This window comes from Corapipo altera, unplaced genomic scaffold, assembly GCF_003945725.1.
Source record: "Corapipo altera isolate COAL_440 unplaced genomic scaffold, ASM394572v1 75, whole genome shotgun sequence".
NCBI lineage: Eukaryota > Metazoa > Chordata > Aves > Passeriformes > Pipridae > Corapipo > Corapipo altera.
The window spans coordinates 58,388-71,087 of NW_020884887.1; the positions used below are offsets into that span (position 1 = coordinate 58,388).

The 12,700-nt window shown below is 54.8% G+C and overlaps 3 protein-coding genes across 3 annotated transcripts in view; 2 read left to right on the forward strand and 1 right to left on the reverse strand.

Annotated features, from left to right (window-relative positions):
* Positions 1-124, forward strand: part of APBB3 (amyloid beta precursor protein binding family B member 3) — a 4,543-nt gene extending 4,419 nt beyond the window's left edge. Inside the window, exon 13 of the mRNA XM_027643461.1 lies at positions 20-124. Coding sequence (XP_027499262.1) covers positions 20-124 — 105 coding nt within the window. The remainder of the gene's footprint in view (positions 1-19) is intronic.
* A 79-nt stretch (positions 125-203) lies between these two features.
* SRA1 (steroid receptor RNA activator 1) lies at positions 204-1,754 on the forward strand. Its single transcript, XM_027643433.1, has 5 exons — positions 204-307; positions 515-640; positions 773-978; positions 1,134-1,242; positions 1,349-1,754. The coding sequence occupies exons 1-5, from the start codon at positions 283-285 to the stop codon at positions 1,552-1,554; spliced, it is 672 nt and encodes a 223-aa protein (XP_027499234.1). The 5' UTR covers positions 204-282; the 3' UTR covers positions 1,555-1,754.
* A 663-nt stretch (positions 1,755-2,417) lies between these two features.
* LOC113947166 (ankyrin repeat and KH domain-containing protein 1-like) overlaps positions 2,418-12,700 on the reverse strand; it is a 99,726-nt gene continuing 89,443 nt past the window's right edge. Inside the window, exons 33-39 of the mRNA XM_027643462.1 lie at positions 9,644-9,823; positions 8,283-8,537; positions 7,270-7,445; positions 6,503-6,667; positions 6,006-6,052; positions 2,800-2,973; positions 2,418-2,628 (exon numbers count right to left, since the gene is read on the reverse strand). Coding sequence (XP_027499263.1) covers positions 2,820-2,973; positions 6,006-6,052; positions 6,503-6,667; positions 7,270-7,445; positions 8,283-8,537; positions 9,644-9,823 — 977 coding nt within the window. The 3' untranslated portion in view covers positions 2,418-2,628; positions 2,800-2,819. The remainder of the gene's footprint in view (positions 2,629-2,799; positions 2,974-6,005; positions 6,053-6,502; positions 6,668-7,269; positions 7,446-8,282; positions 8,538-9,643; positions 9,824-12,700) is intronic.

The following is a 12,700-nucleotide window of genomic DNA, read 5'->3' on the forward strand; positions in this document are numbered from 1 at the left end:
AGCCCGCGGGGCGGCCAAGGCGGGGGGGGGCGGCGGCGGGGCGGGCGGCGGGGCCCGCAAGAGGGGCCTCTTCTCCTTCCTGGAGGTTTTCCGCCTCCGGCGGGCCCTCCTGCACAGCCCGTAGCGGGCCGGGCCGGGGCCGGGGCTGGAGCCGCCGGGGGGGAGCCCCGACCCCGGCACCGACCCCGGTCCCGGCCCGGCGGGGCGGGGACTCGCCCGGCCCCTCCCGCCCCGCCCACCCCCGGCGGGCGGAAGGGGCCGGTCCGGCCGTGACGTGGCGGGATGGCGGAGTCCTACGTGAGACCGGGTGAGGGGGCGCGGGGAGCTTCCGGCACGGGGGCACCGGGACGGCACCGGGACGCTGCGGGTCTGCCCGGGGCGGGGAGCGGACCGGCGGGACTGGCCCCTTGGGAAGGGTGTCCGTGTGTGGGGAGGTGCCGGGGCCGTGCCGGGGCGGGGGGTCCCCGTCGGTGTCCCCTCCCCGCGGTCTCACCGCGCTCCTTGGCCGCCGCAGGGAACCGGGAGCGCGGCTGGAACGACCCCCCCCAGTTCTCGTACGGGCTGCAGGCGCAGGCCGGGGGCTCCCGCCGGACGCCGCTCACCCGCCGGGCCCCCCCCCCCCCCGAGGGCGCATCCCCAGGTCAGCACCGCCCGAGTCCCCGCCCGCCCCTCGGCCCCGCCCGGAGCCCCGGGGGCCGCTCCCCGCTCGGACCCGGTGTGCGGGGCCCTGGCCCGGGCTGACGGGCCCCGCGCCGCCGCCTCTGCCCCGCAGGTGCCCCCCCGGCCGCGGGCAGTGCCCCCGCAGACCCCTCCGCGCCGCCCCCCCGGGCGCTGGGGCCGCCCCCGCTGGGGCCCGTGGGCGCTGCCCCGCGGGCCGAGGCGCGGCCGTGCCCGGAGGAGCGGGAGTGCAGCGTGTCCGCCGACACCGTGCTCGCCCCGCTGCGGGCGGCCCTGGACTCCTGCCGGCCCTCGGTGCAGGTGAGCCCGGGCCCCTCCCGCCGACTCGGATCCCGCGGTGCAGGAGCTGCCTGTCCCCGGGACACCTGAAAGGGGGGAGAGCCGCCCCTGCCCCGGGCGCTGCCCAGAGCTGGTGGGGGCGGTTCCCCCCGCTCCCAGCTCACCTCTGCTTCCAGAAACAAGTGTGCAATGACATCGGGCGGCGGCTGACAGTGCTGGAGGACGCGTGGGCTCAGGGGAAGCTGTCGGCACCGGTGAGGAAGAGGATGAGCCTCCTGGTGCAAGGTACGGGGCGAGCGGACTGCAGCCGGGCCAGCAGCGGGCCCTGGATCGGGGACACCCGTGGGAAGGTGGATCCTGCACCCCCTGACGGGTTCCCTTGTCCTGGCAGAGCTCCAGCAGCAGCACTGGGACGCGGCTGACGAGATCCACCGCTCGCTCATGGTGGACCACGTGAACGAGGTGAGCCAGTGGATGGTGGGCGTCAAGCGCCTCATCGCCGAGACACGGAACCTGCCCGATGCAGCGACGGACGGCAGCGCTGAGACCGAGACCGAGCCTAAGACCGAGACCGAGCCGGGCCAGGAGGAGCCCTGACACCGGGGGCGGGGCTGCGGACTGTGAGCGGGGCAGCCCCTGCCCAGGGCCGCCGGCAGGAGCAGGGACCCCGCTGCCAGAGGGAGTCGGGGCACCCCCTCTGCCTCCCAATCCTCATCCAGGAAAAGGGGATTTTAATCATTGCGACATTTTAGTGGCGATTCATTATGTTTAATAAACAACACCAACCTGCCCCCAGCCACAGTCTGCCTGACAGTTCTGGCACTGGCAGGTCCTGGGGCTCCCAGGGGCAGCGGGAGACAGGATTGCTGGGTGAGGCCATGGGTGCTTTGTCAGGCTTGGCCAAGGGGCTCTGGCCTTGGCAGGGTGCTCCCAGCCAGCAGGATGTGAAGGGAAGAAGCCAGCAGCACCTGGCTGGAGCAGGCAGCGCTGTGTGTTCCTGCTGCACTGGCTGGCAAAGCCTGGCCCTTCTGGCCTCACATTTGGCTGTGGGGTGCCTATGGCAGCCCCAGCTCTGCTGCAGAGGCCAATGTGCCAGCAGTCCCCAGCAGCTCGGCATGGCCAGGGTTTGTGCTGCAGCCACAGCCCCTGCTCCCATCTGGGCTCTTGCCCTCCTGGCACAGTTCAGACTCGAGTTTGGGACCCAAGAGGTGTGGCCTCAGGGACAGGGAGGTCCAGGGAAAAACACGTGCCCACAGTTAGGTGTTGACTCTGCTGTTCCCACCCCACTTGCACTCACCAGCTGCCCCCCACCACAGCTGGGAACCACCCAGGCCTTCACCACCCCCCGCCTGCAGTGTCACCCCCTGCACCCTGCTGGTGCTGCTCAGCCCCCTCCCCGGGGGTGTGAGGACCCCGCTGAGCCCCGACAGACACACACCAGGTCAGCACAGGGGTTTCACGGTGTTTATTGATCAAGCATGAGCTCCTAGGCAATTGCACCAGCCACTTGTGCTAGAGCCTGAGGTGTCACACGTCCATCCCCAGCATCAGAGAGGGCTGCAGCCAGCTGGTCACGGTGCCAGCACCTCCACGAGGCCCAGGAACAGGCCCAGCCATGGCCTGGAGACGGGGAGCTGGAAACTCAGATGTCCATCTCAAACTGGTCTTGATCTGTAAAGGGCATGGAGGGATAGAGGGCCAAGGTTAGGATGGGGCTGCCTTGGGAGACACGGGCAGGCAAAGGGGTCAGGAACTGGAACTGGGGCTGGGCCGGGCTCTCCCCTTGCCCCTGTGGCCAGGCAGGTGGTCCCTGGGTGGGGGCCACATGCCTGGGCTGCTCACCTGGCATGGCCTCTTGGCTCTCATTCCGCTCCTTGAGCTCCTCCAGCTTGACGAGGCTGGACTGGGCCAGGGATGTGACACCGGGGGTCTGGGGCAGGCAGCAGGGAGGGGTCCTGGCCGCGGGTGAATTCTTGCACTCCAGCAGGAACTTGCGGTCGCAGATGATGCGGGTACCTGCCAAAAGCAGGGGCTGTCAGACACTGCTGGGCCCGGCCACCCCCCGCCCTGAGCACCACAGCCCAGAGCAGGGGGTGGGACCCAGCGCTCGACCATGGCTCGGGGACACATCTGGCTCTGGAGCCACCACGGTGCTTCCCACAGGGCAGCCTGTGACACCCGTCCTGCCCAGCAGCTCTTCCCCACATTGTTCCTGCCATTGAGGCTCCTGGAGCTCTGCAGGGCTCAGCACAGGGGTCCAGCCTCCACAGGTCTGGCTGTCCCTGGAGGGCAGGGCCAGCCCAGGGCACACAGCTTGGCCCAAGCCTGGCGGCCAGGCAGCTGCAGCTCCTCGCCCAGGGCCGAGCAGCAAAGGCTGGGTGTCCCACAGGGGCACCCTGGGGACCCTCCCATCAGCTCATCCAGCCTCCTGCTGCCCCCTGCACAAGGGCAGCAGCTGGGTTTGATGGGACACCTCCTCCTCCAGCCTGCCAGGTGTGCAGTGCCCACCTGGGGCACACACTGTCTCCCCCCCATGCCCCAACTGCCTGCCAGCATCAGCCCATGTGCCACATCTGCTGCCCTGCCCGGCCATCCCTGCAGCAGAGCACCAGCTCCTTGCCAGGCTCTGGCAGCAGGTGCAGCCCAGGGTGCCAGGGAGCCTGGAGCTCCTGCCTGAGGTGCCAGGGAACCCAGAGCTCCTGCTTGGCACCACAAACATGTTACACAGCCCATGCTTGCCACAGCCCCATAGCACTGGGCCGGGCTCCTCCAAGCCAGAGCAGCTTAACCAAAGGCACATGATGGAGCCAGGGCCCACAGGATGGGCGCCTGTGGCTCAACCCAAAACATACCCAGCTCACACACTTCCCTGAGGACAGACAGCAAAGAAGAAGACCTGCTCAACAGCTGACCCAAGGGCTTTGCTGGGGCATCAGAAGGGGGCAGGAGGGCAAGGGGGAGCTCTGCCACCCGGGGCTGCTGAACTCAGGTGGGAGCAGGTTCTTATGTCAGCCCCCGTGCCTCCCCCTGAGCCAGCCAGCCCTGAGGGACCAGTGCTGCACCCACCAGCCCAGTGGACTGCCACCAGCCCACTCCCCAGCCCCTGCCTGTGCCTCCCTGCACCACGGGGCAACGAGAGCCCGAACTTCGAGCAGGATCTTCCTACAAAGCTTCGAGGTTCCCTTTTCCACCTCAGCTCTGGGCTGTCACCACCCCATGGGCCTGCCTGGGTCTGGTGTCCAGAGCAGGTGCCTGTGTCCCCAAGGACAGAGCTGCACAGGGAGAGAGCCCAGCAAGGGAAAGAGCTGCCCACATGAGGCAGGGCTGGGGTGGCCCAGGGCATTCCAGGGACAGCCCCAGCCCCATGCTCGGTCTTGCCCTGCAGTAAAATGGAGAAGAGTGTGTCACCCTGGAACTGTAGCCCTCTGGGCTGGGGTGACAGGGGCTTCCTGGGATGAGGCAGGAGGACATGGCAGTGCTTTGCTGCAGCCAGGGAGCCCACAGAAGTCAGCACCCCACCCCTCTCCTGCACCTCACCCTGAGAGCACACACCTACTGCACCACACCACCACTGTTTTTCAATACAACTGTTGTTAAGACACGTGGCAGTGGGTGGGACTGGGTGATCTTAAAGGTCCCTTTGAACCCAAACCCTTCTCTGACTGATTCTGTGTGTCTCCTTTGGTGTCTGCACTGTCAGTGGGGTAGCAGCAGTTCCAATTTATTTTGCATTCTTCCTCAAATACCAGGAAAAATATCTGAATATACCATCCAGTAGTGCTTCTGAGGTTGATCTGCCTGCGGTACTCAGACATTGCTTGTGCACTGTGGTTTTCAAGTACTTCCTCATGCTTTTCCTGGGGAAATTCTGCTGCTGCATGTAAGAATTTGTCTGGATAAGGTGGAGGAAGGTGAAGTCTCCACCTGGTCTGAGATCACTGAGGGTGGTCCTTTAGATGGATACTATGTGCATTGTAGTTCCCTGCTTAAGGAATGGACCCAACACTCGTGCACTGCCTTGGAGCAAAAGCAGAAATAAGCACAGTCCAAGTGCAGAAAGTGGGGAACTGGGTCAGGAATTAATGTTCATCTTAAGCAGAGTGCAAAAATCCTCCTCTTCTTCACAGAAAAGACTCGAGGAGCTCTTACCAGATTTAAAGTGTTACAAGAAGCTTATAATTGAATCTATTAGGTTTTCCTCCAGTGGGAAGCATTTAGTTCCCAAGATCTGCTTCTGGGCAGCTGGTGAAGGAACTCTGCATTTACCTACCACTGCTGTCAGCCCTTGCAGCCCTGAGCAAAACCTCATCTCTCAGGCAACCCACCTGCAAAAGGAGCTCTCAGAGCAGCAGAACTAATCCAGAAGGACAAAAAGGTAACACAGAAGCAGGTTCACACCAATAACAGGCTCACAATTGGCAGGGGGAAGGGCTCTGCAGACATCAATCACAGACACCTGCGGCTCCAAACCCTCCCAAATCCTGACTGCACCCATGTGCTTGGAATGTGGCCCTGGGATGTGTCACCAGGCACGGGAGCAGCTACTGAGGACAGCAACATCCAGCCCTTTCCAAAATTCTCACACACAACCTATGAATGCTGTTTGCCTTTTATTGAGTATTCAGGTAAATATTTCACATTAATACAGGCTACATAAAGTAGAGCCACTATACGACATGAAAATTTACTCAGCTTTTCCTTTTAAGTCTGTAAACAATTAGACAGGTATTTACCACCCTAAAAGGTTGAACTCATGTCATCTGCTAGTTCTCTGCTGCATACAAGGAGCATTCAGTAGTGTTTAGCCAAAAGCACTAGTTTTGTCTGATTTTTTAAGTTTAAAGTGGCTAAACTAATTGGAGAACAGAATCAGTTTTTAAGGTAAAGTCAATTTGTTGTTATACAACGGGCAATCAAGTTTCCATTGTTACAGCCCACAGAAAATCACTTAGGCACATGAAAAAAAAAACCCCAGGGTTCTTCAAGGTCATAAAGATTCCCAAACCAGGCTAAAAAAAGGACAGACCCCCTTAAATCAGTTGACGTACTTGAGATGCATGTTTCCAATGTGAGGTGCCCAGGTGCCAGGCCAAATCTACAGCAAGAAATAAAAAGACAAATCTATTATGAAAACAAATAAAGGTTCCTTTAACAGTGTTTAACCACTGAGGGAGAGCGTAAGGCTTCCCCCAAAATACAACCAGACTGTCCAAAGGCAGGAGCTCTCCAGCTCCAGCCAAGGTGTGACTGACAACCTGCAGGGTGCTGAGCACAGATATAAACCCTCTCACGTGTAACAGTCCATTACCTGGCTGAGCAGTCTTGAAATGCTGCTTGTTTTACCTGGAAGGTTTGGTACTGACAGCTCCATAGATATTTTATGAACACACACACACACAGAGAGTAGGGAAAAGTCATGCAAACAATCTCAATTCTAGTTTCAAAGAACTGAAAGAAACCAAACATGTCACCAATCCAAAAATGGATATCACACCACCGCATAAAGCCCCGGGTAAGCACGGGTGGGAAAAGGCAGCCACACTACCTGCTGAGCATCAGTACATTCTGTTGAGTTCTGGACAACTTTGATCATGGGATTCCAGGCGGGATCTGGAGTATGGAGCCCGTTAAAGAGGGGCCCTCCTGGGCCATCTGCCAGCTGGGGGTGCGAGGGGATCAGGGTGCCGCCGTACATGGAGATGGGCAGGCCCTGAGGGGACAAGAGAGCACTCGGTGAAGGGTGGCTGTAGGACCACGTCTGCCCAGGTGACAGAGGCAGGTCACACCCATACAGAACGCTCCCCTAATGGCAGGAATCTCAGCACTGTGGGGGAACACGGGGGCAGAGTATGGGACAATTATGTTGTTCTGCCATGTAGAAGATGCCAAGAGCACATGCTACAGCTCCTTCTGAAACGTGCTGTGAGTCCCCTCCTCCTGCCACTTCCTTAAGGAAGGTGTGTGGTACTGTGGGCATGATTTGTGCTGAAAGCATTAAGCAAACCTTTAATCAGCTTCAAGAGCTGAGCAAGCTTTGTGAAACCTTCCTGAGCCTCTGAGAGAGGAAACACTGGAGAGCGAGGGAGGCCTTCAGGCACTGACCAGAGAACATCAGCAATCTACAACCTCCAGTTTTGTTCAGATGTGCCTCCAGGCTTGGGCAGTTCTGGGATGAAAGGAGGTTCAGGACTGGGGTGGTGAGCAATGGCAAAAGAGGCACACACACATGAAGTGTGAACAGGCAGAACAGGAGATATAACAAAGTCAGTCCTTGGTCATTTCACAGACTATGTTCAACCCTTTGTAACTTACTTTAGAAAAATCCACAAAACTATTTGGCATAGGTTGGTGGAAAATATTCGAGGGAGCCACTATTCCAGAATCATCTCTCTCCATGGGCTGATGCTGAGAAAACGTGCCTGGGTCTGACAGCTGCTGATGCATTGGATGACTTCCCATGACAGGCTGAGACCAACCTGACAGGCCTTCTGGAAAGGAGATTGAAAATGGAGATTGAAAATTCATTGCAGATACTCTGGAGTAGAATTCAGCAGCTGCACACACCTACATCCACCCAAAGGCTCCCTGAAAACACACAGCCAGAGGTATTTGAGGGTTCTGCTCTGGCCAGGGCAGACCTGCCACAGCAGAAGGTACCTGCAGGTTTAGGCTGATAATCCATTACAGATAGTGGAAACACACCTGTCTGACCTGCATCCCCCTCTCAGGGATGCTGCAGCAGACCCTGTGTAAGGCTGGCTACAAATCCTCCTCCCCTCCAGTCTCCCATGTATGTAGGAACACAGAAAAAAGCTACACTTGTGACAGGGGCAAAAATAGGGAAAGGGCAGCCTGGTGAGGCCAGGTAAGTTTGGCCATCCTGATCCTCCAGACAAGAGTGGAGAGAACAGGAACTACCAAGAACTGGGAGTTCCAGGTGTCCACAGCAGAACAATGAAGATCCAGTGGAGCTCCCAGCACAGTCTGTGAGCACACACCAGCTTTCCTTGTAAAAACACAGCAGTGATGAGACACAGGCTAACCAAAGTGTGGAGGGCTTTGCTGGAACACACAACAAAAATGCAGGACTCAAACGTTTGTCTTCAGAGTTGTCAATGGAAACGCTCTACACCTCAAATGCTGCACCTCCTCCTTTCCACAAAAACTTCACTTCCCAGCACTGACACCAGCTCTCCCTCCGGGATGCACTGCACGGAAGCTGAGCACTGACTGCGGAACGTTATCCCTCCTCAACTTTCCTTTCCCAGTCCCTCTGAAAGGCCCTGGAAGTTTCTTTGGGCTGCCCCGGGCTGCACAACACTCACCAGACACGCTGTTCACTCCGAAGGACCAGATGCCGCTGTGGCCCACGGGAGCTGTGAAGTTGGTTCCCAAGGGCGTCGGAGTGACGGAGCCTCCCTGCCGGATCCTGGCGAGTCTCTCTGTCCCGATGGGAGGGGGGACCTTCCGATCTTGATTGGCGTTACCCGTTTTTGGCTGGCCCAGGTTAGAAGGTGCAGAAGCAGCTGAGAGGGGCGAAGATGATCCTGAGGAAACTGATGGAATAGGAGATTCACCTGCTGAAAAGAGTATTTCTTGTGCTTAATTACACACAAAGCACACACAGTATTAAGCATAAATGCCACCTGCTCTATCCCCCCCAATATTATCTCAGAGCAAATTATAAAATGTTTTAAAGGCTTTTTTTTTTTTTTTGGCAAGCATTCTTCAAGTCTTACACAGAAATTCTGTCTACAAGTTATTTTAACTCTCAAAATCAACATTATAACACAAATGCTTTCAGCCATCAGAATCGTGATATTCTCATGACATAGCAGTGTATCTAAATTAATTACAAGAAAGAATGAGAAACATGGAAGAGTTTCAGGAAGAGGTGAAAACATCAGCCAAAACACCATAAATATCTAAACAGCCTGGTTTTGGTATCCACAACTTCCAGCAGAAGAGAAATCAGCCAGCTTCCCAAAGCCACAGGTGTGACCTAAGAGCGTAAGTCCCGCCAACTTCAGAAGCATCACTGACTCTCCTGGGGAAATCCAACTTCCTTTGAGCACTCCTTTAAACATTTTGGTTCTTAAACTCAAGAGTGGCACTGAAGTTGCATGCAGTGACAGGAAAAACCTCTTCAGCTTAGATTCTGACTTAAAGACCCATATTTTCTGTAAAGCTACTTCCATGTTCTTCCCATTAGGAGGAAATCCCCCACTGTTACCTTGGATGATGCTCAAATATTTTGGAACATTTTAAGTAGAATTCCAGATCCCAATTAAAAAAAAAAGAAAAAAAGGCAAGTATAACTTCAAACCATGGCAAACATGACATTTTCACCTAATACTGCACTCAAACTACTTAGAGGGGAATTTTTAGCTTGGTATAATCACCTCCACTCCCCCACAGCTTCGTGCCCTCTCCTCTCAGAGCTTACAATGACTTGTTTTTTTTGCCCAAATATACCTTTAGTAATGCTACCAGAACTAATGGCATGGGAAAAAAAAAACAACATAAAATAGCACAGCTTGGGATTTGCACGCCATCCTCACAGCTGCTAAAAGCAATTGGAAAGCATTTTGTGCATCACTGGGTAACTTCCCCTCAAGTTAGAAATCTACTAAAGACAATAGCTATGAATTTATAGTTAACTAAGACAGACCCATGAAGTTCCTACATGAATTTGTTGCGCTTGTCCAAGGATGTGGTGAAAAATGCTGTCTGTTAAAGCTGGGAGTCCCAACAGGCGCTGGCCCTTGAAGGTAAACCCGTGCTCCTTGTATGTTTGCTGAAAAGCCTGTCAAAGGACCTGAAGAAGAAGTTGTAGAGCTGTTGGATGGATCTAGAGAGGGTAAGCCTGAAATAAACATAAATTTGATTAAATATCTCTCTTTGGGAACCTGCTTCAAAGCACCAGAGAAAGCTAGTGCTCCAAATATAATTAAAGCATCTCATCACCTTGGGGGGCATCTGCACATGGTAAGGTCATTTTACAGGTGCATGACTCTCCCTCAGAAACCGCAGAGGCATTTCTGGAGGCTCTCTGGTTTGGCCTCAAGTTTTTGCAAAAACAGCCATCCCTTTGGTCACTGAAAGGAATGATCTTAGCAGGGAGGGCAGAGCAGGAGAGCTGGGAGTGGCCAGGACCTTTGCTTACAGAAAAGCCACACAAATCCAGTAGGGATACAGGGCTCTGTGAAAGTCCCAGGGGAATCCAGCACCTGGGAAGGATAGACTTTGCCATCCCATAGGTACCTTCACGTAGAGATCAGTCAGAGCACGCTGTGGCCAGAGAGACAGGGCTGACCTGGCACAGCAGCACAGGGGAGGGGGCTGCTCTTCCTCCAGGGATGTGTGAGGGGAAGAGAGAGAGGGAGAAAGAGTTCAAAGTCCCACAAAAATTATTAACAAGGGGGAATCACATTTTTTTTAATAAGCCAAAGCTTTTAAGTACTTTTCCAAAACGCTGTAAAAGCTCTTATCACACGTTATTACCTGAAAGCAGAAACGGGCATTGCCATATGTTCACCTGAGTTTTGGGTTTAGTTTCAAGGGCCTATTAAACAAGATTAGTTTCAAAACCATTTAAACATTTCAAAATGACCACAACCAGGACCAGCCTACATTGCTGTAGAGCGAGGTTGAAGGCTGTACCTACTCACACCCCAGCACAAACAGCAGTTGGTGCCAGGCAGTACCTCAGGTCACAGGCTAGAGGGGCACCTTTCAGCACCTGGATAGTTCCTGAAAGCCAGGTCTTTTTTCCCCCCCAGTATTATCAACCAAGTCAACCTTACTGCTTCCAGAAGTGCCAGATCCAACCTGCTCACATGGACAGAAATGACCTGCTGGATTTGAAGGAGGTACTTTTCTCACTAGCCTAAAGGTTAAAAAGAGAAGTCTCCCTTACAGCCAAGGAGAAATACAACCCCCCTTGCTGCTGGAACATGGGGTGCTCAGCTGAGGGACCCCAGCATGGCAGGACAGTCTTCTCAGGTTTGTCACAGCACGAAGTGCAGGACCCTGTGGCTCCAAGGAGGACGCCAGTGCCTGTGACTGCACTGGGGTTGACCTGAGTTTGTCTGGAGTTACAGACTGGCTCCAGCACCTGCAGCCCAGGGCCCTCCCTGGGCATCTCCTATGGAGCCATGGACAGGACAGTCTGGTCAACCCTCCACCCACAAATGTGGCAGCCAAAAAGGCCCCTGTGCTGACCAATTCCACCACAAATCAAAACAGGAGCTGCCATCTGGCTGACAAGCCACCAAAGACCCCGAGTCTGCCCCAGACAGAAGAGTAACAGAGGTGTTGCTGCCCATGGGCACTCCTGGGTTCCTAAACAGAGAACAAGGCAGGGATTATGACAAAAACAGTTCTTCTGCAGGAGAGGGATGCCCAGCTGCGTCTTTGGATGGCTCAGGAGGATGATGGGTACACAGCTTTTGGGTATACAGCTTCTGAAGTGCAACAACTGGACAGGCAAGACCACTTCAGCACTGCTGGGTATGTTCCATGTGCTGAAGGGAGTGTGACAGCCAGAGATCCACAAATCCAGAGTTTTCAGGTCATAAAGAACACTTTTTATCGTTATCTTGTCCTTCCTAAAAGTGGATGAAAAACTTGGCTCGATATTAAAAATAGCTATTCTGAACAATGACTTACCAATTCTGATTGCAGTAACGAGCTTCCTATTCATGTACTTACCAAAAAAATCAGGTTTTGTAACACTAAAGTCTTCTGCAGTTACTTGGGCCATGAACTCAAACTCCTCATCGTGCTCTGGAAGCATAACTGAGCTTTTGAGAGGAATGTATTGATCTCACACAAACTCTCCTCAAAATTCAGCTTATCAAAGCCACCAAGCACTTCTGCAGATGCTGCTTATTGCAAGGGCTACCTCCACCTTTAGAGGAACAGCCACAACACTTGGTCACTCCATGTGAAACAGAGTCCATTTCACACAATTCAACACTCAGGTGCTGCTTCTTAACTTGGCATATTTCAAGTTTCAAGATTTCTTTTAATAAGCAAGGTCTCAAACCCCTTCTTAAAAGGCAGAGGAAAGAAGTAACAAGTAGATTTCTTTTGGTCTTCTCCACAACCTCCCCAGATGGTTGGGCTAAGCCTGCCCTCAATCTGCAAGCTGCCAGGACAAGAGACTAAAAATGTGGGACAAATAGGCCATTTCCAGAGCAGATCCACAGCCAGTAAGATCTGCAGGGGGATCTGTGCCTGGTGAACTGGTGAAGCAGAGAAAACTCAAGCTGCAGCTGAACTTACCCATGAACAGGAAAAGCAGAGTACCCAAACTCCACCCTGAGGTGAGAACTTGTTAAGAAAAGGCTGCTTTAGTGCACAAATGATACTAAATCTCCACCAAATCAATTTAGAGGTGGTCACCAAGGAATTTCATTTGCAGAAAAATTTCCAGGGCTCAACTGTGTGCAACAGGCACAAAAGACACACCCCTGCTCCCTGAGGTGTAGAGTCACGTCCAAGATCAGAGGATGGGTGTCCACCTGTTCCAAAGCCATCCCCTCTCACCACACGGAATTGCCAGGCCAGGCCCAGGCTGCTCCTTGTCCATGGTGCTGCTGCTGGCCAAAGGATGAGCCAGCAGTGACTGGCCCAAGGATGAGCCAGCAGTGACTGGCCCAAGGATGAGCCAGCAGTGACTGGCCCAAGGATGAGCCAGCAGTGACTGGCCCAAGGATGAGCCAGCAGTGACTGGCCC